General features: G+C 41.1%; 1 protein-coding gene across 5 annotated transcripts in view; it reads left to right on the forward strand.

Moving 5' to 3' along the window:
- CFAP47 (cilia and flagella associated protein 47) overlaps nucleotides 1-23,271 on the forward strand; it is a 663,944-nt gene that overhangs the window by 310,111 nt on the left and 330,562 nt on the right. For all 5 annotated transcript variants that reach the window (XM_075590256.1, XM_075590258.1, XM_075590257.1 and 2 more), the window contains 4 exons: nucleotides 7,902-7,975; nucleotides 10,924-11,069; nucleotides 15,574-15,682; nucleotides 19,799-20,025. In XM_075590256.1, coding sequence (XP_075446371.1) covers nucleotides 7,902-7,975; nucleotides 10,924-11,069; nucleotides 15,574-15,682; nucleotides 19,799-20,025 — 556 coding nt within the window. The remainder of the gene's footprint in view (nucleotides 1-7,901; nucleotides 7,976-10,923; nucleotides 11,070-15,573; nucleotides 15,683-19,798; nucleotides 20,026-23,271) is intronic.

Raw genomic sequence — 23,271 nt, forward strand, 5'->3', positions numbered from 1 at the left:
TCTGGACAAATGGGAAGACTACCAGATCTCATGGATCGGGAGAATGATCTCGGTAAAGATGAATATACTCCCCAGATTGTTATATTTTTTCCAGATACTCCCGATCCGTGTACCAGGTCCTGAATTGAAAAACATTCAAAATAGACTGTTTAAATTTATTTGGCAGGGCAGGAGGCCTAGGGTTGCTAGGTCAGTACTTATGTCATCAAGATCAAGAGGAGGCTTGGGAGTGCCAGATATAACAAAATATTACCAAGCAGCCCAATTAAGACAAACGGTAGTGTGGAATACGGACCCGAACCAACATTGCTGGTTAGAAATTGAGTCCCACTACGCTAAAACGCCTTCTTTGCCAGCTTGTCTGTGGTGTATGGATAGAGGTGACATGCTGGCGCACAAATTTGAGTTAGGTGCAATGAGGCACACTTGGGAAGTCTGGATAAAATGTAAAACCAAATTTAAGCCATCAGATACAGGTTCGCAGCTCACCCCGATTCTCAAAAATCCTAAATTCCCCCCGGGCTGTGAACCTAAACAATTTGTCCAATTCACATCGAAAGGGATCAGAGCGATCGCCGACTTATTGAGCAATGGCAGGCTGCTGAGCTTTCAAGATCTGCGCACCAAATATGAAGCAACAGAATTGGGCGCCTTCAAATATTTCCAAATTAGGCATTTCCTACAAAAATTGTCCCCAAAACTAGAATTTCCCCCTCTCACAAACTTTGAGATGGTGTGCCAAGTCGCCACTCATCAAAAAGGTCTAATAACAAAAATCTACGCTGGAATGGAGATACCAGCGGCCCCTCCCGCACATGACTACATGCTCAAATGGGCAGCGGAATTGAATACAGTTATAGACAGAGAGGACTGCGAAGACATATGGGACACTGCATCAGGAGCTTCCATATGTACCACAACGAAGGAAAATATTTATAAGATTTTGTACCATTGGTACCTGACTCCAGTGAGACTAAAGCAAATTTACCCCCTGGCTTCTGATCTATGTTGGAGAGGCTGTGGACAAAAGGGAGACATGGCCCACATTTGGTGGACATGTCCAAGAATCCAGAAATAGTGGCTCAATGTGCAAACTTTAATAGAAGAGGTAACCAACCTCACAATACCCATTGATCCGCTGACCTTCCTACTGGCCAGGCCAATAGAGGAAATTGACCGACCATATAGGAAATTGATATCCTTCATTCTCACTGCGGCGAGATGTGCGGTCGCGTCCTCCTGGAAGAAGGTGTCGCCCCCCTCCTTACAAATGGTAAAAAAAGGCTGAACGAAGTCATGCTAATGGAGAGACTGACTGCTTAGCTTAAGCGCTCAACAGAAGACTTCTATAAAATCTGGGAGCCTTGGCTTACCCACTGACTTCATATAAAAATCACTCCACCAGGCCTTGGTCACAAGAGAAGGCCTCCATTCCAAGTGTACGAGTTCCGGCAACTTGGAGGAGGACCCCTCCCCTCCTTCCTCCCCCTCATTCACTCTCCCCTCTCTCCCCCTCTCTTTCTGGCCTCACTCTTGCCGGTTCACTATGTGGGCCTGAGGTCTCGCCTCCTACTATCCTTAGTACCCTCTAAAAAAGAAAAATCCATGTTGTATTAGGCTACTGTTGCATTTCAATGTATGTAAATTATATAACCTGCCTAATAAAAAAGTTTGAAAAAAAAAAAAAGCTAAGTAAAAAATAAGTAGAGTATGCGTACATTCATTGAGCGATGTGGAGCCGAACCTATAATAGAATATGTGGCTGCCAATGCTATAGACTTATCAGGTTATAACTATTTAGGATGATCATTTTGGCCCTACTGTTCTGCAATGTTGACCATCATTTTGTATTGAAGGTGGTTAATAGAATTTCTGGATATGGGGGCAGTCTCATAACATATATAATTTAGAATAATTTTCATGTTGATTCACTACTGCATTTTTTACATTCCAGTTTGTAAAGATCAGCTATGCTAAAGTGTTAAATTCTTAGTACTTAATACTCAGTTTCTCAGTACAGTACATTGCATATGTCCTGAGGCAAAATAAAGTACCCTTGTCTTGTCAAATAAAAAAAAAAAGACACAGTAACCCAGGATTTTGAGGCAGCCAATTCTAAGTCAGCACACAGAGGCCAGATACAACCATGGATAGACCACAAGTGTACTCTTCTAAGAATTCAGAGAATGAACAATTCACCAGGTGGAAATGGACATGGATTCATCAGATAATGATATTTTGGCAGATTAGTCATCTACCTTTTGAATTCTAGCTCATTGACTGGCTTCTCAAGATTGAAAGAAAGACTTTACAGATAGACCCTGAAGAGAAAGGCTCTTCCTCTATCAATCGCCTATTCAGGAGCCTGCATAGGAAGCCAAGAACCTTCCTGGTTCACGACGTGATGAAGGACATGAGTGGTCACAGCCGGACTAAAAAAGGTATTCTTGAACAGGAAATCTTCGAAAATGTACCCAGTTGTGGAGAAGAAGCAGAAGCTTGGGTTGTTCCCCAAAGGTAGTCACAGCAGCATCATGGTTTTTTGCTAGAATAGAAAAGCCTACTGGTAGACGATGCAAACTCCTTTCGAGATGCAATACCAGGTGGAAGGAGAATGGTTTGTTGTAGTTTACTGCAGAAGGCGCAGCTTGCAGGCCTTCCATAGCTATAACATCCGTATCAAGATTGAAGCACCACTGGATTCAGTTAAACTAGCAGCAAGGTTAATGGCACTAGCTGTTCGCAGCCAGAAGAGCACTTTGGCTACGGCCTTGGCATGCAGATTTGTCAAAGAAAAATCTGTGTTAAATTCCTTTCAACGGATATCATCTGTTTGTCAGGAAACTAGATTCTATCATTGAGAGAACCTCTGGAGGTATAATACATAGTTACATAAGTCTGTTTTTTTCAAATGAATGAATGAATGAGGGCTAACGACCAAGGCATGAGAACCTGTAGGCACGGAAGGGGTTAGTCGAGAGGTTTCATTCATTGGTCAAGAAGACATGGACCCCAATATAGAGAGACTGGGACAGTCGCATTAGATGAAGAGAGCTAAAACTTCCAATGTAGGTACTCAAGCAATTTAAGGATGTTTGGAGGAAAACTATGGCAGATCCCTGGATGCTCAAGGTTTTTTTGTAGGGGATACGGTCTGGAGTTTAACATGTTATCCAGAAGACAGGCCTAACCAACAGTGTCAAAAAGCTGTTGAATGACCGAGGCATCCAACTGGTACCACCATGAGAGAAATATCGATGTATCTTCTCGCCAATGTTCCTCATAAAGAAGGCAAATGGAACATTCATGTCATTACTAGACCGAAGACACACTCTTCAAAGACCATTATTTCAGCTGTGGACGAGGAAGACTGTTCTGTATCAGTAGATCTGAAAGATACCTATTTCTGCATACCTACAGTATATGGTAGACACAGAAAGTATCTAAGATTTTCTATCGGGTAAAGCACTATCAAATTTTAGGCACCTCACTTTGGCCTCTCGACTTTGCCGAGAACATTGACAAAAGATCATTAATAATACTAATCACCGAATTAAGGAAGGAGGAAATACACATATTTCACTACCTCGATGATATTTTTATAAAAGCACGGAGCAGAGTCCAGTTGCTCCAGCACCTATCATCTCACATCATGGCTGCCTAGTCAACACTGAGCAATGTTGACTAGATCCAAGCGAACATCTAAGATTCTTGGGAAGGGAGTCCAATACACAACTGTGTATGGTTTCCTTCCCTCTGATAAAAGGGAAGGTTTTGAAGGAAATGATCAGAGCAGCCAGAGTTAGCAATCTATGACAATGCATGAGAGTGCCTATCTACAATCATACAAGTAGTAAAATGTGCCAAGATGGTATAAAGGAATGTTCCAACAGAACTTCTTACACCAATGGCACAGACGAGCAACAAGACTAGTCCAATTGAACTCCTTATCGCAAGACATAAGGGCATCCCTAAAATGGTGGGAATGCGACAAACCTAAAACAGGTTGTCTGCTGTAGGATCAAGCTTGGCTTGTATTTACAACAAATGCACTGAGGTGAACAATTTCCTCAAAGTACAGGTCTCCTCTAAGACAGAAATACAAAGTAGAGCTCCACTCACAAGTTCATTATACAATTCTCCATTTAATGTGACAGCCAGGAACAGTGGAAAAAACAAAGTTTCAAGTCCCTTATGGAACTTTCATCAGGTGTGATGAACGGTCCACATGGTGGAAGTCACAAAATCTCGGCAAACATTTTTAGAATTAAGAGTGGTAATGGAGGCGATCAGGCACTTTTCACAACGGTTCCGAGGGTGCAATGGGAAGGTCAGACAACTATACAATGGTGACCTATTTAAGGAGACAAGGAGGGGCAAGAAGTCCCGTACTCCTGCAGCAATTATTTCAGATTCTCTCCTGGACAGGTCATCAGAGCGTTAATAGACCATATCGCAGGGAAAAAGAATCTACAGGCAGATCTCAGCAGGAGGGCTTTAGACCCAGGAGAATGGTCTCTGGCAAGTACAAAATTCACCATGTAATCAAAATATGAGACCAGAGAGACCTCATGGCAACAACAGGGGACAGAAAACTACAAGGTTTCTGCTCAGGAATGTTTTACTCAGAAGCTACCAAGGTAGTTACATTTTCCTTCCCATGAGAATTTTGGCTTGAATACATATTCCCACCAATTCCCCTGATACAGAGAGAGTTCTCAGGCAATTCAGACTGGCAAGTCAGAGGTGGCTGCAATATTCCCAAAATTGGTCACACAACTACTTAGCAGATGAACCATGGCAACTGCCAGTGTTTTAAGGCCTGCTATCCCAGGCTATGATGCAGCATCCCAATCCCTGGACTTTGACGGCATGGAGGTTGAGCTGGAATTGCCCAGATCCGAGGGCTGTCACACGAGGTGGTATACCCCTTGATGGCGGCAAGGAAGAAACTAACTAATAGAGTGTACCATAGAATCTGACAGTGATTCCATCTGTGGTATCAACACCAAAATGTAAGCTTCTTGGTACCTCCCATTCTCACAATTCTGGAGTTCCTGCAAGAGGGTCTAGAGCTGGGACCCAGCACTAGCTCACTGATGGTACATGTGTCATCACTATCAGCACTGCTAGGAAAGCACTTAGCTGCCATAGATCTCATAGCTCGATTCTTCCAATCTCTAAAAATAATCACAATAAGGATCCAATTCCTGCTTGGGATTTCTCGTTAGAATTATGGCTCTAACTGGTGCCCCTTGGAGCCACTTTTTGTTCAAGCTTCAGATACAGACCTAACATTTAAGACAATTCTGTTGATAGCAGTGATATCGGGAATTACAGGCATTGTTGGGAAGGGACCTTTCCGTATCTTCCATCAAGACAAGGTCATCTTGAGGCCAGTTCAACTCTAATTACACAAGGTCGTTTCAAAATTTCATCTCAATCAGGAGTTAATATTAACCTCATGTTGCCCAAAACCGGCAAATGACAAGGAACGGGGATTCTACACACATTAGATGTGGTAAGGTGCTTAAAACTCTACCTTTCCAGAATGGAAGGATTTAGGAAGTAAGGCAGGCTGTTCATCCTGCCAAATGGATGAAAGAAGGGATAAGCAGCTTCAAAGTCTGCGATAAGTAACTAGATCATAATGGCTATCAAGAAGACCTATACTATCCATAAAATTCTAGCCCAGTGCTGGTAAATACCCATTCTGCGTGAGACAGGGCTATATTCTGGGCAACAAAGGTGCAGGATTCCCCTGCAGATTTAGGCAGGCCATCAATATGGACTTCAGTTAATACACTGTACGTTTATTAAGTACTATTCTTTGGATATACATTCCTGAGCAGGTGCATGCTTTGGCAGGAGTGTCCTGCAGTCAATTGTCACCACGTAAATAAAAGATTATATTTGAGTGACAAGGAGTGTGGTGTTTAGTCTTTGACCCCCCTCTTTTTATTGTGGGTACTACTTTGGCAAGTTCCATTGGTAACTACTGCCATGGGGACCCCCAGGAAAATAGAAAATTGATACCCAACTTACCATAATGTTCTTTTTCTTGAGAGTCCGCCCATTGCAGTGCTCACCAATCCCCTCCCAAAGTTACGTATAAGATTATACTAATATTTCTAGTTATATATTTCATCTTCTGTACCGATACTGCCTGGCGAAGACAGGAGGGGCTATTTATAGGTCCTCCCACAGGTAGATTTCTGTCCTATCTCACCTGGAGGTTGGAACTTAATCCAATGGTGTGCAGTGCCATGGATGGACTCTCCATGAAAAGAAAATTACGGTAAATTGGGTATCGATTTTCTATTTTCATTTCCATTCTGTATGGGTTCCAGTCCAGGCTTAGGCTGGAACCTGTCCTTACCTGACTGCTGTGGACATTTGTGTTAGTGGCAACCTGCTTTATTGGCTGCACCTGTCCCAGGGCTTAAATAGCAGGCAGTGACGCCAGTCCCGGCCCGAGCATTTTAAGCGTTTAGCTGTGTTCCTGGCCACCCTGGGCTCTGCTCTAATTCCTGAGCCTTCTAGTTCCTGTGGCTTCCCCATTCCTGAGCCTTCCCTGTGGCGTGACTATCCCAGTGGCTCCCCTGTTCATCGGATTTTCCTGTTACTGACCCCAGACCGTGACCCGATCCTGCTGCCTGTCCTGACCCGTTGCCTGGATTCTGAACCACTACCGCCAGCCCTCACCTCCTGCCAGCTTACCGACTACGGATACTCTTACAGGACCCTGTCCCTGGGCTCTGGTCAGTTTATTTGCATCCCTACCTCAGCCCTGCGGGTCCACTTCCTGATTGGAAATGAGCATCGTCACACATTCAGTGGCATGGTAAAATTAAATATTTTCAAGTGACTTTGCAGCTTCAATTGAAATAAATAAAAAGTTGTTCCCAAAAAAGCCAGAGTACATAAACACATCTATTTTTGTTTTGAGTTGGACAGCTTATTGCCCATAGTAAATTAGAAATATGTGGTCTTTCTCCAGACCAGGGCACTGTTACATGATGTTTATTACGCTTTTTCTTCCAAAGACACTTTATGAATAGCCTTGGGAGAATACTTATAGCATTCACTTATAAAACAGTGTTTTTCTCTGTAGGCTTATATTTCCTCCCGCTGTTGCTTTTATCATTGAGTAGCTAGAGCTGTTAAAAAAATGAAAATTTGCTTTCTATGTTGACTGTAGATTATAAATATTGTCAAATGTACTTATATCAAGTTTGTTTTTTACTTGCTATAATTCTCAATGTGTTTGTTACATGTCACTGCTTTATATAATAGGATGATTGTCCTTTTTCCCCAAAACTAAATGTATAAAAAATATTTATGTATGCAAAAATGAACATTCTCATCTGGATCCTTTCAAATGTAAAAGTGTAATTTTTACTGAAAATAAATTGTTCCATGTTAATCTGCTTGCGATTTACAGTAGTGAGTGGCTTTTTTTTTTTTTTTCATGAAAAAAAAGTCTGACACGGTATAATCTTTTCTGGGTAAAAATGTACGTCACATAAGAAACGCTCTAACATTTAACAAAGTAAAGAAGAAAATTAAGCATTGTATCAAAACAAACATTTCTGTGCACTCTCCTTATGTACTGTAGATACAACACCCCCAAAATTGTTAAGCTAAACACAAATTAAAAGCATACGGTTGGGAAAATGTAAATTGTTAAATATTTCTGTTTGTATTTAAAGTGAATTCTGAATGTCTCATAATGCTATGCTGCTTCTTTTCCGTGCTGAAATGAACTCAAAACTCCAGTAGAAGGGTAGCTTCTCAGCATAACGAGTAGGGGTCTAAATCAAAACAGACTTTTTTTTTTTCTGGATTACCACTTGGGATGTCATTAAAAATGGTAACATAATATATATTTTTTCTTATAGTACCTACTTCTCAGAAACTGGCACTGCCAAGGTGATATGTGACTCTAATAACGAAGATACACTGCTTGACCAAGGTACCCAATCAAAGTTATTACCATTTCTTATAGAGAAACACAAAACGGGAATTTAGAGGTGCTTAAATTCTGTTTTATACATAGTTTTTTTTAGTAAGCTGTCATGCATTAAATCTACAAGTTGATCAACTGAAAACCTTGATATAAATATCTATTTTCAAGTGTCTTTTATATTTGTATGTGTTTTTTGTTTAGTTCTTTTAAGAAAGCTACAGTACATTAACATTTATTGACAGTCACTAAAATGTGCTGATTTACAACAAGGTCTTCACACTACTTAATAGTGACTATATATATTAGTTACTCTTTACAATATAACCAAAATATGTTTTTTTGGTGTTGGTGTTAAATAGTCCCTGAATGTTAGTGATGTGAGAGAGTGTGTATATGTAAATTTATACCCTGTGGGCGCTTTATAAATACACACACACACACTTTTAAACTATACACTCAGATTCCTTGGAAGTGCAATGGTTAATTAAAAACGGGCTAAATAAATTGCACAAGAGAATATGATGTCTGACTGATAGATATATTACTAAAGTACATTAATACATCCCTTTTTGTAAACAAACAATAAATGTAGCACTGCTACCCCAAACCCGCCCCCACCCAGGAGATTTTGCCGAGGCTACAGGTCTGTGCGGTGCTGGTTACCTGTGAGGGTCCAGGAGAGATGAGCGTCCGCAATGTTGTGGGGAACAGGACAGGTGATACTCAGGTTCTTTTCATTCGGTGACAGCGCCTCCAGTCATAGTAGGCTACAGCAGAGCTGCAGACTGTCCTTACCATGCCAGTCTTTTCTCTTTTACTTCTGTCCAATAGACTGCGACTTAGCCAGAAGTATATTAAAGGGGTCTTTATTTGATGCAGCCACTGCAGATTATATAACAGCGTTGCATATAGTGTAGAATGGGTTTCAGGCCCTTGGATGGTGCTGGCCAGCAGATAATGTTGCGGCCCTGTGCTATGAGATCTTGGTTCACTCAGCCCCAGGAGAGGCTGAGCTCCTCTCCCTTCCCCGGGTGGGAAGGTACACACACTCACTGAAAATTTGGAAGGCATTTTCCCTAATGCATAATGAAACAGGGGAGGGCACAGGGTCTGCACCATGATTGGCTGCAACACAGACCCAATGTCACCACCTCTCCTGCCACTCAGGGAAGCTGCATGAGGGGGTAGGGGAAGGAAGAGGCAAACCCCACAGGATAGTATGTCACTGTCTGTAGCTGTCAGAACTTACATGACAGGAGGGCAGAAAGATAGCCGGAACAGCCATAGCTATATACATGTAAATCAAAGTGCTGCTGTAGTGAAATACAACATTTTCTTTTATAGTTTTATCTATTTCAGTAATCAGCGTATACAGTGGACATTTTAATCAGTTTTACAATGTTAATAGATATTAATACATTCAATTTGTGTTTCTATTTTTATTGACTAAGACATTATTTACTACCTTGTGGTACAGTAAATAGGTTTGATGGTTTTGGTTTTTGATTTTTTTTTTTTTGGTACTATTTACAATAACTAGTTCCAGATCTCTTAATGAAGACACAAAGTGCTATGAAGGCTCATTTATTAATGGGAAGAGTGCAACGATGTATTTTTTCTTTGATCTTGTAGTTAAAGACCTACTGTAGACCCACATATCGCCAAGTTTTGAATTTGCAGTAGAATACAGTACATTAACTCAGCTATGTAACACATTCTCTACCTTAAGGTTACCTACTGTATGTTTATTAACAAACTTTAGCTTCAAAATACCTAACTTAACAGCACCAAACTAATGGAATAGACTGTATTGTTTTTATTTTGGGTTTGACATTCCCAATAATGCAATTATCAAAGCAATTCTTCAAAGATGAAGAATGCCAGCCATCCTGTTAAGCCCTTGCGTTTTTTCTTATATAAATAAAGACATACATCAGTATTTCTCCAAAATAGAAAACAACTGGATTATTTCATAACAATATAAATGTTACAACGAGAAAAAAAAGTTAAAATTAATGCAACCCAGAGACAGAGAGCAAGAGAGACGGAGAGACGGAGAGGGAGAGACGGAGAGGGAGAGACGGAGAGGGAGAGACGGAGGGGGGAAGGGGGAGAGGGGGAGAGGGGGAGGGGGAGGGAGAGAGGGTGGGTGACAGACACTGGGGTGCGTGGGTGGGTGACTATGACTGACTGTGGATTGGTGTCTGTATTCATTCACACATTCACACACTCTTACACACTCTCTCTTACTCTCTCTCTCTCTCTCTCTCTCTCTCTCTCTCTCTCTCTCTCTCTCACACATGCACACGCGCGCACACACGCGTACACACGCGCACACACACTCTCTCTCTTACACACTCACTTACACACTCTCTCACAAACACACACACACACTCCCTTACACACACACACACACACAAACGGGGTTCGGACACACGGTGGGCCAGTCGGACCTGGGGGGGGCCAAATCAAATCAGGGGGGCCAAATCAGACCGGGGGGGGGGCAAATTGGAGCTAAGGGAGGCATGGAGTTGTACTTACCTTACTCGCTCCATGCAGGAAAAGGCGCCTCCTCACTGTGCAGCTTGGATTTATTTATTTTCCCCCAGCACGCACCTGTCACCCTGTGGTGACCAGTTTTGTCAAGGAGACGGCGCACGGCCCGGCAAACCCCCTGTTGGCGGCACTGACCGCCCGTGCCACCCCTAAATAATCCTGTGCCCCCCCCCCCCCCCAGGGCCCCAGTTTGCACACCGCTCAGAGGTTTCGCACGACACACCTACACACTGCCGCTGACACACTAACGTGTCGCGACACAAAGTTTGGAAAGCTTTGCTGTAGAGTATACATGGTTTCTATCCCATAAATAAATAAAAAAAACTACAAGTTCTCATTTTAAATAATAAATGATGTATAATTCAAATAAACCTGTTTGTGCTTTTTTGTATTTGCAGCAAACCAGTCCAGCTTACTACGCCAGTTTTTCTGTCCAGTGAACTCTCTCTCCTTGAAAGAAGGCAGCCCAGTTTCTTTACAAATTCATTTTCTTCCATTTGACCTTGGAAAGCGCTATTGCACTGCCATTTTAGTAAACGAACAGGTAAATATTAAATACATTAATTATTAATTAGACCTGTTCAGCAGAGAACACAAATATAAAATGTCAACATACTGAATGCATGAATAATGGAAACACTTTATTTCTGTTAGAGATTAATTTGTGGATTAATCTGTCTGGGTTTGAGATTGTAATTCATTTTACCTTGTCTCAGAAGGCTGGTTTATTACTAATATAATAATGTAATAGCTATAAACACCACTCTTTCGACACTGTCTTGCATCTCTACTTTAGTTCTAACTAAAAAATATTGAACACAGACTTTCTATCCCACCAGTTTTTTTTTAGTTTTTTTATTGAAAGTCCGTTTTAAATAAATCTGGTTTTGTTTGTTTTGGCATGTAGCCATTAGAATTTGATCAATTATCCCTGAATTGTTAAACACTATGGCTGAATTCACCAACTTCTTTTTATGTATTCAATTATCTATATCAGCTGATATCTCGACCCTTATCGCCTATTCACTGAGTCCTTTCAAAATAAATAGCTGAAGAATAATGGGATTTTCGTCTCTCATAATGCAATATTTTTCTTGAGTAAAACATGCAAATAAATAAACATTGCAAAATCACATACTGTATAGTATTCACTAAACTACTGATAATAGAACCAATCAATGAAAGATCACCATTGGATGTTTACATACAGTAATATCACTAGTTTACATAATGACATTTGGCACAAGGGAATTCAGGATTAAATGATAAAGTTAAAACAGGCCCCTTGAAAGATCTTTAGTAAGGGTCTGTATACCCTAATCTAACCAAAAATAAAAATATTTTGTTGTATGTTTTTTATGCCTTAATGTAAAATTGGTGGATCGTGTCCCACTTAATGCCATTGTCTTATTCTCATTTTGAATGAAACTGCTGCTCCTATTCAATTCAGTTTGTATTTTCTATCTCGCTCTTTGTCTTATTTTCCATCTTCAGATCCTCTTCTGGCTTCATCCATATACAGAATTGTGAAATCATTCAATACTTTTGTGCTCTGGCACGTATCATGACAATCAGTCCACCTCTGTTATTTTATTTAATTTTCAAATGAAAGTATCCATGCCAACTTGTTTCATATTTAAGGCTATAATCTGAAGCAAATGAGGTTATGATTTGAAAGCCATATTAAAGCAGCAATGCCTCCTACTCCTTTTTCTTATCCCTTATTTAACTGTGGAGGGTCCAGAGCTGAACCACTCTATTATCAGCTCTGGGAATCCCTTCCTACCCCCGTCCCCACCACCACTTGGTTCCCTAGATACTAAGGGGGATGTTAACAGGTTTAAATCTCCTTCCAGGGGAACAAAATGGCTGGCAAATTTTTGGGCCAATAGGAGGCTGCAACATCTGGTCTCTTTATCCTTATGGTGTAACATACTGTATGAAAATGAGTGCAATGGTACAGAAATAACAGAATGGAACCAGCACTCCTCCGCCATAACTACTGTCCGCAGGACAAATCACCACAGGTCACCTTGCCATCACTGCCTTCCGCATGTCCTGAGTGCCTCTCCTAGCCGCAGGGCACCCCCACCGCAGCATATCCTCAGTGCCTCTTCCAGCCACAGGGCACATCCACTGCAGCATGTCCTCAACACCTTTCTGAGCTAGAGGGCAACAATGTGCAGGACAAGCAGTGTGGCCGACAACCAACATATTGGCTGCTTGCAGTCGCGCTTTGTGTCCTGCATGTTAGAGCGACAGAGGTGCCCTACTACTGGGAGAGGCTCTGAAGACAGATGGAGGTCTGTGACGATGAAGTGACCTGCGGCAACTTGTCCTGAGGTCAGTAGTCATGGCAGTTGAGCTCCGATGGTAATTTATTCACAGACAAATGGCCATTGCCAAACGTCCTAGACTGCAGAAATAAAGCTTAATATGTAAACATATGGGAACCATAGGCCACTTGCTTAAAAAGTGATTCCAGAAAGATTTTTCCGTTTTCCAAAATGTTAATGTTTGGAAACCCTAACAGCCTATATACTTTACATGTATTACATTTTAAACATTGAAGCATGGATTTTATTTTAATTTTAAGATTTAATTCAAAGAAAAGGGCAGGCTGTATTATCCTTTAAGACAATGTAATAAAGCGGATTGCTAAAACCTTCACATTGAAGGTTTATCCTATTGTTCTGACTACACTAAGGCAAAAATGTTGTGCATAGCTTCTGCATGCTGTATTGTAGTTTTCAGAGAAAGCTTTATCTTTGCTGGTTGTGATGCACAATATTTTGTAATATTGAAACAACTCACTCCTCTGAATACCTATGGAGGAAATCTCACATTCATGCTGATTTTCTGCTGAATCTCCTCATAAGTTCTCCTCCTCCAATGGTTAACTAGGGAAGCTGACCATGGCCATGGCAATCCCTGGCTACTGCGAAAGATGCCACTTGTTTGAAAATAAATACAAAAATCATGCACTACTTTCCAAATTGACTTCTAATTTATTAGTGACCCTTTTACATTTTTGATAAGCCTTTAAACAGATGAGTCATTTGATTGCATCTTTGATTTAAAACATTATTTAAGCCTGCCAACCTAGTCAAGGTAAACTCCATTTAAGCAGTTATATCATCATCATTTTTTTTTATTGTCTTGTGGATTAAACATCTTCACTATTAGCAGAGAAGGCAGCAGGCCCAGACTGAACAGCAAGGGAACATGTGAGATACAGTATGTGAAAGTGCCTGAAAGGTTAAATGAATGAAGCATTTTTGCTATCAGAGATACCGTGCAATTAAAGCTGACAAAAAAACAGAAATAAAATTCCCTTGGCATTATGAAGAACAAATTTTGAGTGCACAAGTTCCTTAGTGAAAAGTAATATTATATTTATGTACATTTCTCTCTTTTTAAAATGCAGTCGCTGTCTATGGCGGCACCTTAGATATTTTACACACGGCTCCAGGGAAAGTTAGACAGGCTTATCTGAAATGTTTTATTATAACTTGACTGCAGTTCCCTAAAAAAAAAAAAATCAGTGATGGCTTCTAAGGTGAATTGGTCTGATTGATATAGGAGGAGCCACGAGAGGAAGAGACTAAACAATATATACTGTAACTTGAGTTCTTAGATTAAAGTTAAGTGTCTTTAAGAAATTGAAGTATTTAAAATTAGAAGATAGGAATAAATCATTAATCATTTGGACAAGAACTGCCTCTATAGTGTGCATGGTTTAAGTAGAAGACTGAAAGGCATAAAGACAACTACAAGTGAAGTATGATTTGAAGATATGGGAAATCACTTCCCCCATTATTTAATTACGGAAGATACAGTGAAGCTACAGTACAGGAACGGAGAGTTAAGAGAATTATTCAGATGAGTGAATGTGATATAGATTAGGAAATGATCGATACAACATACAGTAAGTAATATGTGCCAAATTTCAACCAATGTTTTGATAGCTTGCGATCAAGCATTAGTAAATTACATTTGTGTGTGTTTGTAGTTTGCCATCGATTAATATTTTCAATAACTGGAAACAAAGAAAAATGAAATTAGTTGCATAAATTAATAATAAATTTAGTGAAAATAAAACAAGAATTGCTAGTGGCAATTTTGTAAAAATTGGTTAGGTGGCCAAACTTCATATGACATAGCTGGCAGTATTGTTGGGTGTGATAATAGCTAACAAATGGTACCTCATTAATTTTTTGACCTGTTACAATAATTTAAAAAAAAAGAAAAAAACACAACTTTTTAAAGGACACTAGTATTGGTTTGCTGTCCTACCCATATGTCATAAACAGGCTGCATATTTGTAATGAAACTGTTTGAAGCACCAATCACAAAAAAGCAAGAAAATTGTAGGGTCTTATACTGAATTGATGTGCAAAAAATATGGTAAAGCATTGCAGTTTGGTGTTGACTCATATGTGAACCAAAACCTGGTTATTTTAACTAAATTGCTTCTTGTGACAAAAAAGAAAATCACGTGAGGGACAACATCTAATATTTTGAAACAGCTAAAATATATTGCATACACTATCATACCAGCATTTAATAGCCATAACACCTAACCACTTCATCATATTCTTCACTTTTAGGCCAGTATTTACTAAGCACTGATGGATGGTAGCACACCTTGACCCGGCTTTAATAGTGTGGTTCCTCCTACTGGTGTTTTTTTCTTTTCTTATATAGGTGGAAACCAAGGGGTTCATCTCCAAAAAAAAACCCTAGCTTCATAACCACTACAAAATTGAGACCAGGCAATAAGCTGCCTAGGTGCTTAGTGAATCTCCTCTTCCAATCCTGGCCCACATGCTTCAGTAATTAAAAATTCCTACACCACACATATCCTTTACTTACTGGGTCATTGTACACAAAGTATAGCATGTTATATAGCAATAATATAGCATATTATTTCATGTATTGCTGACTATTCTATCCACAAGTAAGAACTAATGTACTGATGTTTGCATTCAACATAGTAATCTCATAACTTAATGCATGGACACTATTTTTATGTTCTTTCATTTCAGTTTGGAGACTTTTTATATGTGGTGGAAGGAACTGCCAGTCATCCTCTACCTTCAGCTTTAATTCCTTTGGATAGTCCAAATGTTTTACAAATCAGCAGTGCAGTTCCAGGTAGAGTAATCTTTTGGTTTTGTTTCCTTGTTTTACCTTTATGTTCACAATTGTGGCAGTTGAACCACTATATTACCCAATTTTAAATGCATGGTTATCCTCTTATCCTCTTATATTAAGGGGCCTATACACTAAGCAGCGATAAGCCACTTATCGCCACCTTATTGCCAAAAAAGTCTACTGCTATTCAGTAAGCCCCGAAAGTCAGTGATAAGAGATTTTGTTCTGCAAATTTTTTGCCGAGAACAAAAAATTGCCAAATGCGCGGCGATTAGCCACTTATCACCAGCTTTTCAAGCTTGTGATATTATAGTAGCCCGATTAGCTTATCGAGGCTAATCGCGGCTCTAGAATTGAGATTTCCTCTCAAAGTCATCTCGCCAGGAAAATTTGGCAAGAGGGCAGTGAGAGGGTGGTGAGAAGCTGCCGATAAACTGTGAGATGGGACTTAGAACAAAAAATGAATTTTTCCTGCATGGGGTTGATGTCGGGAGTCTCCAGAGCTGATATCCATTAATATCAGCACCAGAGACCCCCGGCATCAATCCCATGCAATAAAAATGCTTTTACAGTCAACTTCATTACCTTAGCGGCTAACCTCTAAGGCAATGAAGGGGTTAATGGACAACAGCAGCTTTATACTTGGCCCTTCACTCACCCCCTCTGCCCCAAATAAACATTACAATATTTTATAATCACCAATACACAACCAACACCCGGTGCCCCCACATAAAACCATAATTTAATTTTTTATACACGATTCATACCAGAAGTCTGTGGGGGTCCCCATGTGTGTCTCTGGGCCTCCAGGTGGTCCCTGTGGGTGTCCGGGGGAACCATTGGGGTCCCCAAGTGGTCCCTGCGGGTGTCTGGGGGTCCTCAGGTTGTCCCCACGGGTGTCCGTGGGCCTCCAGGTGGTCCCTGCGGGTGTCTGGGGGTCACCAGGTCGGCCCCACAGGTGTTTGGGGGCCCTTGGATGGTTCCCGTGGGTCCTCGTGTGGTTCACATGGGTGTCAGGGGATCTTCGGGTGGTTCCTGTGGGCGTCCCTGGGTCCTCAGGTGGTCCCCGTAGGTCCCCGCTGGCCTGCAATTCCAATCCTCTTTAAAAAATAAATAAATGTGGCATACATTTCAATAAATACACCCCCCACCACCAAACACATACAGTACAGTAATGGGCAAAATAGCTATTATCCAGATAGGGATAATAGCTTGTTTGCCCATTATTAAAACAAACATTTGCCAGTCAGCATAAATAAAGTAAATAAAAAACATTCAACTTACCCCTGCCATAAAGAAGGGTGTCCTCATCAGCATACTGTAGGGCCATGTCCTCCATTGCCAGAAAGAATACAATACCTGGGGGTATACAATCTAATGGCCCCTAACCCCTTAATCACCGTAGCAGTTAATAACCGGGTTAACCCCTGTCCCCCGCTAGACACCCGGGAGGCCTAACCACCCACCCGGACCCACTATATCCACCCTGTACCCATTAATTGGCATAGTGGTACATCATAACCATATAGTATGGGCAGGATAAGTCGCTATAGGCCTCAATGGTAACACTAATCAAAAAGCATGAAGGCCAAAAATCAACAATAATCAAACATAAGCACCTAAACAACACAATTCAATAAATAAAAACACTAGCCAACCCATGAAATAAATACAAGCAGTAACCAACTAAACAATTAATTAATTTCAACCATTAGCCAACAAATCAATTAATTATTAAAACGACTATCCAACATGTCTCTTAATAGCAGGAGCCAACACAATAAATCATTAATTAAAACCGCTAATCAATGGAAAAAAACCAATACAAAACAAGCCAGCAAAATGACAAACAATGACACCCACAGAATAAACAGAAATAGAAAAAAATAAAACTCAATACAAAGCAAGCATTTGGCATTGGCTAATACTGTATTGATCTGTATCCTAAAGGGGTACAGAGTAATACATTATTAGTCAATGGGCAATGGAAAACATAAAATAAAAAATATACAATCCAAAAACCTAAAAAAAAATACATTTACATACAGTACATTCAATATTTTTCTTACCTTTAGAAGCGTTGGCCCTCTGAATCCAGAGGTATCAGGAAGCTCTCATACCGCGACATAATCAAACTCAATCCGACGCCATTGACCTTGAAGATCTGGGATTGACAGATAAAGAGAGAAGATTACAGAAAATCAAGAAATAATGACAGATGAAGAAAGAAGACGTGATTGAAGATAAAAGAAAGAAGAATTTTTTTACCTGTCACAGATTTTCAAGGTGGATGGCATCGGATTGAGTTTGATGACGTCGCTGTAGGAGAGCTTCCTGATACCCCTGAATTCGGAGAACCAACACTTCTAAAGGTAAGACAAATATTGAATGTATGTAAATGTATTATTTTTTCAGGTTTTTGAATTGTATATTTTTTCTATTTTATGTTTTTCATTGCCCAATGACTGATAATGTATTAATCTGTACCCCTTTAGGGTACAAATCAATATAGTATTAGCAAAATACTTGCTTTTTATTGAGTGTTATTTTTTCTATATATATATATAAAACAGTTTACTAAACATGCAACTACACCATACATATATGTTCATAGAAAAGGTAGATTATATCCACAGTACTTGGGTCCAGGGGGGCCAGCGTCCCAGTGTCCAGCCCACAATTGTCACTCCCACCCCAATTGTGAGTGACAGCGCAGCCACAGTATATCTGGCCGTTGGTGCACTTTATTGTGATGTGCTACCTGCCAGGTGCTCCGGCACCCGGTACCACCAACTGATGAAAGAGGCTCATTTGTCCCGCGCTGTCGTCGGCGATGGTGTCCGCTTCTACGTGGGGTGGACTCCGGCTGGAGTGTCCCACCATGGAGAGAGTCTCTATACCTAACGTGGGTGGTCTGGTCCCAGACCACAGGCCGCAATTACTGCGTGATGTATTGCTTTGTCCCTGACACTATACAACTAATGGGGAAAGATCCCTGTCTCATGTGGCCTTTCCCTAGCGTACACACAATCTATAGTGAAGTTGGGGCCTAGCTGGGGCCTATAAGTGATTCTCTGGCCTAGTTCAGGGGCCATGACACCCTGAACACACCCTCATCTGTCTGTGTCCCAGCTCAGACTGGTGTGGTGTGCAAAGCGCCCCAAATGTATCTCTTCTGGAGCAAGGGATTCTGGCAGCCCTATTGGCTGTTGGCCGGCATGTGATCCGCAGCCCCAGTGGCTTCTGGGGCATATTATCCCCCTGCGGAGCTAAGCTGTAATGGTGCTCCCTATACTGCTGGCCGCAAGTCTCCCTGCCTCCCTGACTTCCCGACGGGTCTGCCTGCAACCCTAAGAGCACCCGCGTGCCTCGCTGCCGGCTGCAACTTCAGCGAAGGTAAAGGATCCAAGGGGGACCCAGAGGGGAACCTGGCTACAAGTGGATACATTTATTTACCAAATACTTTTTAAACTGTTTTATACAAAAGGAGCCTACTCAATTTAACATTACATCTCTGTAGTGCTACATTATTTTCATGAACAATTTTTCATTCTCTAGGAACTCTTAGTTTTCCACGATAAAAAAGGCATTTAGTTATATGAAACAATAAAATAATTATATTAATTAACAAGTTATTTAAAAGTGTGCTCCAATTGAAGGTACAATTAATTTTAATATGATTTGACAAGAGACCATGCTGAGCCTCTGGGTAGTATTCCCTTATTTAATTATTTTATTCAAGCATTCACTTAAACAGAACGCTTCAAGATAAACTACTTCTAATTTGAACATTTATTACATTTAAATATATTATTCTATCCAGTCATTTACTTATTTGTTTATTATTTATTTGTTATTGTAATTGCTGTTGCTTTTCAGTGCTCCGGTGAATCTTCTGTGGTTTGATGTTTTGAATGGAGAAACACCTTTGAAAAAAAATTATCATCAAAGTGCTACAGAATTCCCAAAAGATCCGACTGATGGAAGTCTGATAATGTGTAGGGAAATGTTATTGTATTACAGTACATGAATTTGTTATACAGATATTGCTTTCTTGCCATGAAAACAAAAATACTGTTACTCTAATTGACCAGATTTTTTTAATTTATTTTTTAGGTTACACAAAGGCACAGAACACTCTGTGTTTTAAATGCAGTCAGAATGATGTTCTTGAAGAAAATCTGAAAATCCCATTTGTTAATGATGCTAGAGAGAGGGCTTTGGCTGTTGCAGCACAGATGCAAATGACTGCTTTGGAATATAAGCGCAGAAAAGTCACAGGGACACTGAATAGCAGCACTATACGAGTTGCAATGGCAACATTAGGGCTTAACAGAGATGAGGTAAATACCACCTGTAGTGTCCTAGCACACTGTTGCTTTAACCCTTTGAGTGAGGAGAGGCTGCTACACTTGATTGACACAGCCCCTCTGGCATATCATGATCATGTGACCACTCCTCGGAGTGATTATGTGATTGAAACGTCACTTATGAGGCGAGCGGAGGAGAGAGGGTTCCTCCTTTTCTGTCCCTATTCTGACCAGATAGCGTGCAGCGCTCCACAAGAGCGCAGAACGCGATCTCTGCTAGAAAATGAACAGACAGCCCATGACATAGCTACTACATCATGAGACCCCTGGAGTGTCAGACCTCATGACATAGTGGCTACATCATGGGGCCCCCAGAAGGTTCTGTATGATGACTGCTTTTACACCTACCAAAGGCTAGGCTTTGTTCCTAGTAATGAAGTTGTGTGAACAGGAACTCACAATGAAGTACCAGTAGGGGACTTGCTCCTGGGTGCACTGATAAATATTTATAGTTTATCACACAAGAAATGTAGAATACAGACACCTACAAGACTTGTTAAAAGTGTCTGTATGTCATAACGACAGGGTAGATTTGGTCTGCCCTTGGACCTTTATCAAGAAACAAAATAGTGCTCACTGACCAACATAAATACTCTCTAAGTTAAAAATGTGTGGTCATCAAAAGAGTTGAAACAATATCTACAGTAGATACAAAACGTGATTAAATCGGTAAAGTGGAGAAAAAAGAGGACTAGAGGATGGAAGGGGAAAATAAGGAGGAAAAAACAAAAGTTAACACAGATCGAGTAATGGTATGCTGTAAGTAAATAAAGATGACGGCAAGAAGAGAGGTAAAATGAATAATGAGCTGCAGTACAATGTTGCAGAATAATAAGTCAGGAACATTACATTATACAATGATAAAAAGTGGATGGCATAAAATAGAAAACAGAAATCATAGGAGCAAATACAAAATACAGTACACGAAGAAGAGATGTGGGCAGCTAAGGGGAGAATGTACAAAGCCTCATAGAGGAAAGTAAGGCTAAGGCCCTGGTCACGGCGCTGTAATGAACGCCCGCACTTTTGGCTGCGCGTTCCGGCGATTCCCCGGTCTGCAGCTCACTGCAGGAGCAGAGACCGGGGGGGGCGTGGCGGAGGAGTGACGGGGGCGCGGCCATGACGTCACCCGGCAGGTTCGCCCTCATTGGCTGAATCGCCGGGGGGCGTGCCTAGCCGCTCGACGCGAGTTCCTGCTCTCAATTCTATTGAGAGCAGGAGTAGCTCTCGCGCGAGCGCTGCGGCCCCCCCTCTCAGCGGGCCCTGCGCCATTGCGGGGAGGGCTCTCGTGAGCGCAGCGTCCGCCACAGTGGACGCTGTAGCAGGCAGCGGGGGCAAGGCCTAAGTATAGGTATGTAAATAAATGAGGAGCAAAATAGCACACAAAACTGCAGGTGATGCAATAAGATTATGTATCAAGCAAAAGTCAACTAGTTATATTAGCAGAACATTGCCGGTATAGAGAAGGGTTGGCTATAACTGGTAGAGAAGAATATATTTCTATCACAGTCTCCACAATAATTGGTACTATATCTAACGTAGTTCCAGCTAATGCTGTTTGCTCAAACAGAAGGGGTTCCAGTATAAAAAAAAAGTTTATAAAAAGAAGTGGAGGCCAAAAGGTTGACCAGTGATACCTGGGCATCACTGGTGGGTAGAAGGAAAGTCTGACTCAATTGCTTCCATTTAGTGTATCAAACAGTATTGAGGATAAATTACTCTAAGGAAGCATCCCAGTGGTAAGTTTTTATTTAGTCCCCAGGCACAACTGTGTCCAACTGGAAAATCCATTCTGCCTCGCATTGCAAAATGATATTGAAACAATCTTCGCCTCATCTGTATTGCGACAGGTGTGCACATGAATGACATGCGCTCTTCCATTCTGTCACAAATTATTCATATGTTTTACCGGCATAGTTTGTAAGGATATATTGTGATGGTTCAGTCAAATTGCATGGTCTTGTGTCTCATGTTCAAGGCAGGAAACTCTCTATTTCATTATATGGGGTTTATTTTAAAGGGGAAACAACAATACAACAGGCCCACCATCCCTTTGTGAAAACAAATCATAAAATAAATATCTACTCCTATCAGGAGACTGACTCACAGTATAAGCCTCTGTGGACGGACGTTCACAGAGGTACACAATTAGGAGGCTTTATAATGTGAAATTATAATAGGCTTTATTGTGCCTGTTCCTTTTCATCAGGAAAATTATCCAAACACGGGGGGGAACAAAGCTTCCATTCACTTGGGAGTATTTCTATTGAAAAACTATGCAATAATTCACATCTCCCTTAGTCAAGCAGTTCTCGCAGCCCCAAAACATATAACATGAAATAAGCAGATATAAGCAGTCTCTTAAGAATAAAAGTCTTATCTGTTTCTTGGAGGGAAAATCTCACTTCCTGGTTCAGCTTCAGGTGTAGTAGTTTTCCCTGTGTCTTGAATTCAGCTCTGCTGTGCAGAGCTCAAGACCGGTCCTCTCCAAAGGTCAGCTCTCAGTCAGAGCTAGGGAGGAGTTACTTCCTGTCTCAAAGGCAGGCTTTTTCTACTACCTATAATCAGGCAGGTGGTGCTAGTTAATTTGCTACCAGCAGTTAACCACCACACTGTTGGATTAGAGGCACCTTTGTGAACAGGGATAAGTCCCCTGTTACATACCTCCCCTGTTTGTGGGAAGCTCGGGCTTACCACGGCCAAAGCCCATCCTTCCTCTCTCATTCGAGATCTTTCTGTGACTTGAATGAGAGTGGATGGAGGAAGAGAACCCTCTGTCCCGCTGGGATTGGAGCCCTTTCTCCAGTTTATTTTTGTCTCCTCCCGAAGGTGCTTGAGATCAGCACTCCTCAGTCGCTCGAGGAGGACTTTTTCCACATAAAGTCTTTTTATCGCGTGCGTGGTCATGAGATTTCTGTTGCGTCGGGCACTCCTCTTTTTATAGACAAAGTGTATGGCAACAGTTGTAGAGCACTTAGGACTAGCCCTTAGAGTTTTCTGCTCTTCTCCACACCACGGAGTCGCCAGTTCACCTTCTTTGGGACTGAGTTGCACCTCCACCTTCTTTTCCAGAGAACGTCCTATTTTTTCAGCTTCCTCAGCTAAGGATTCTTCTGGCTTTGATTCTGCACTCCTACCTCTGTTTGTTGCCTGTTGGGCAGCTGTAGGTTTGGCTAGTGCTTTCTTAGGTGGCTGTATTAGAGTCTCCTTCATATTCTG

Source organism: Ascaphus truei, chromosome 3 (assembly GCF_040206685.1).
Source record: "Ascaphus truei isolate aAscTru1 chromosome 3, aAscTru1.hap1, whole genome shotgun sequence".
NCBI lineage: Eukaryota > Metazoa > Chordata > Amphibia > Anura > Ascaphidae > Ascaphus > Ascaphus truei.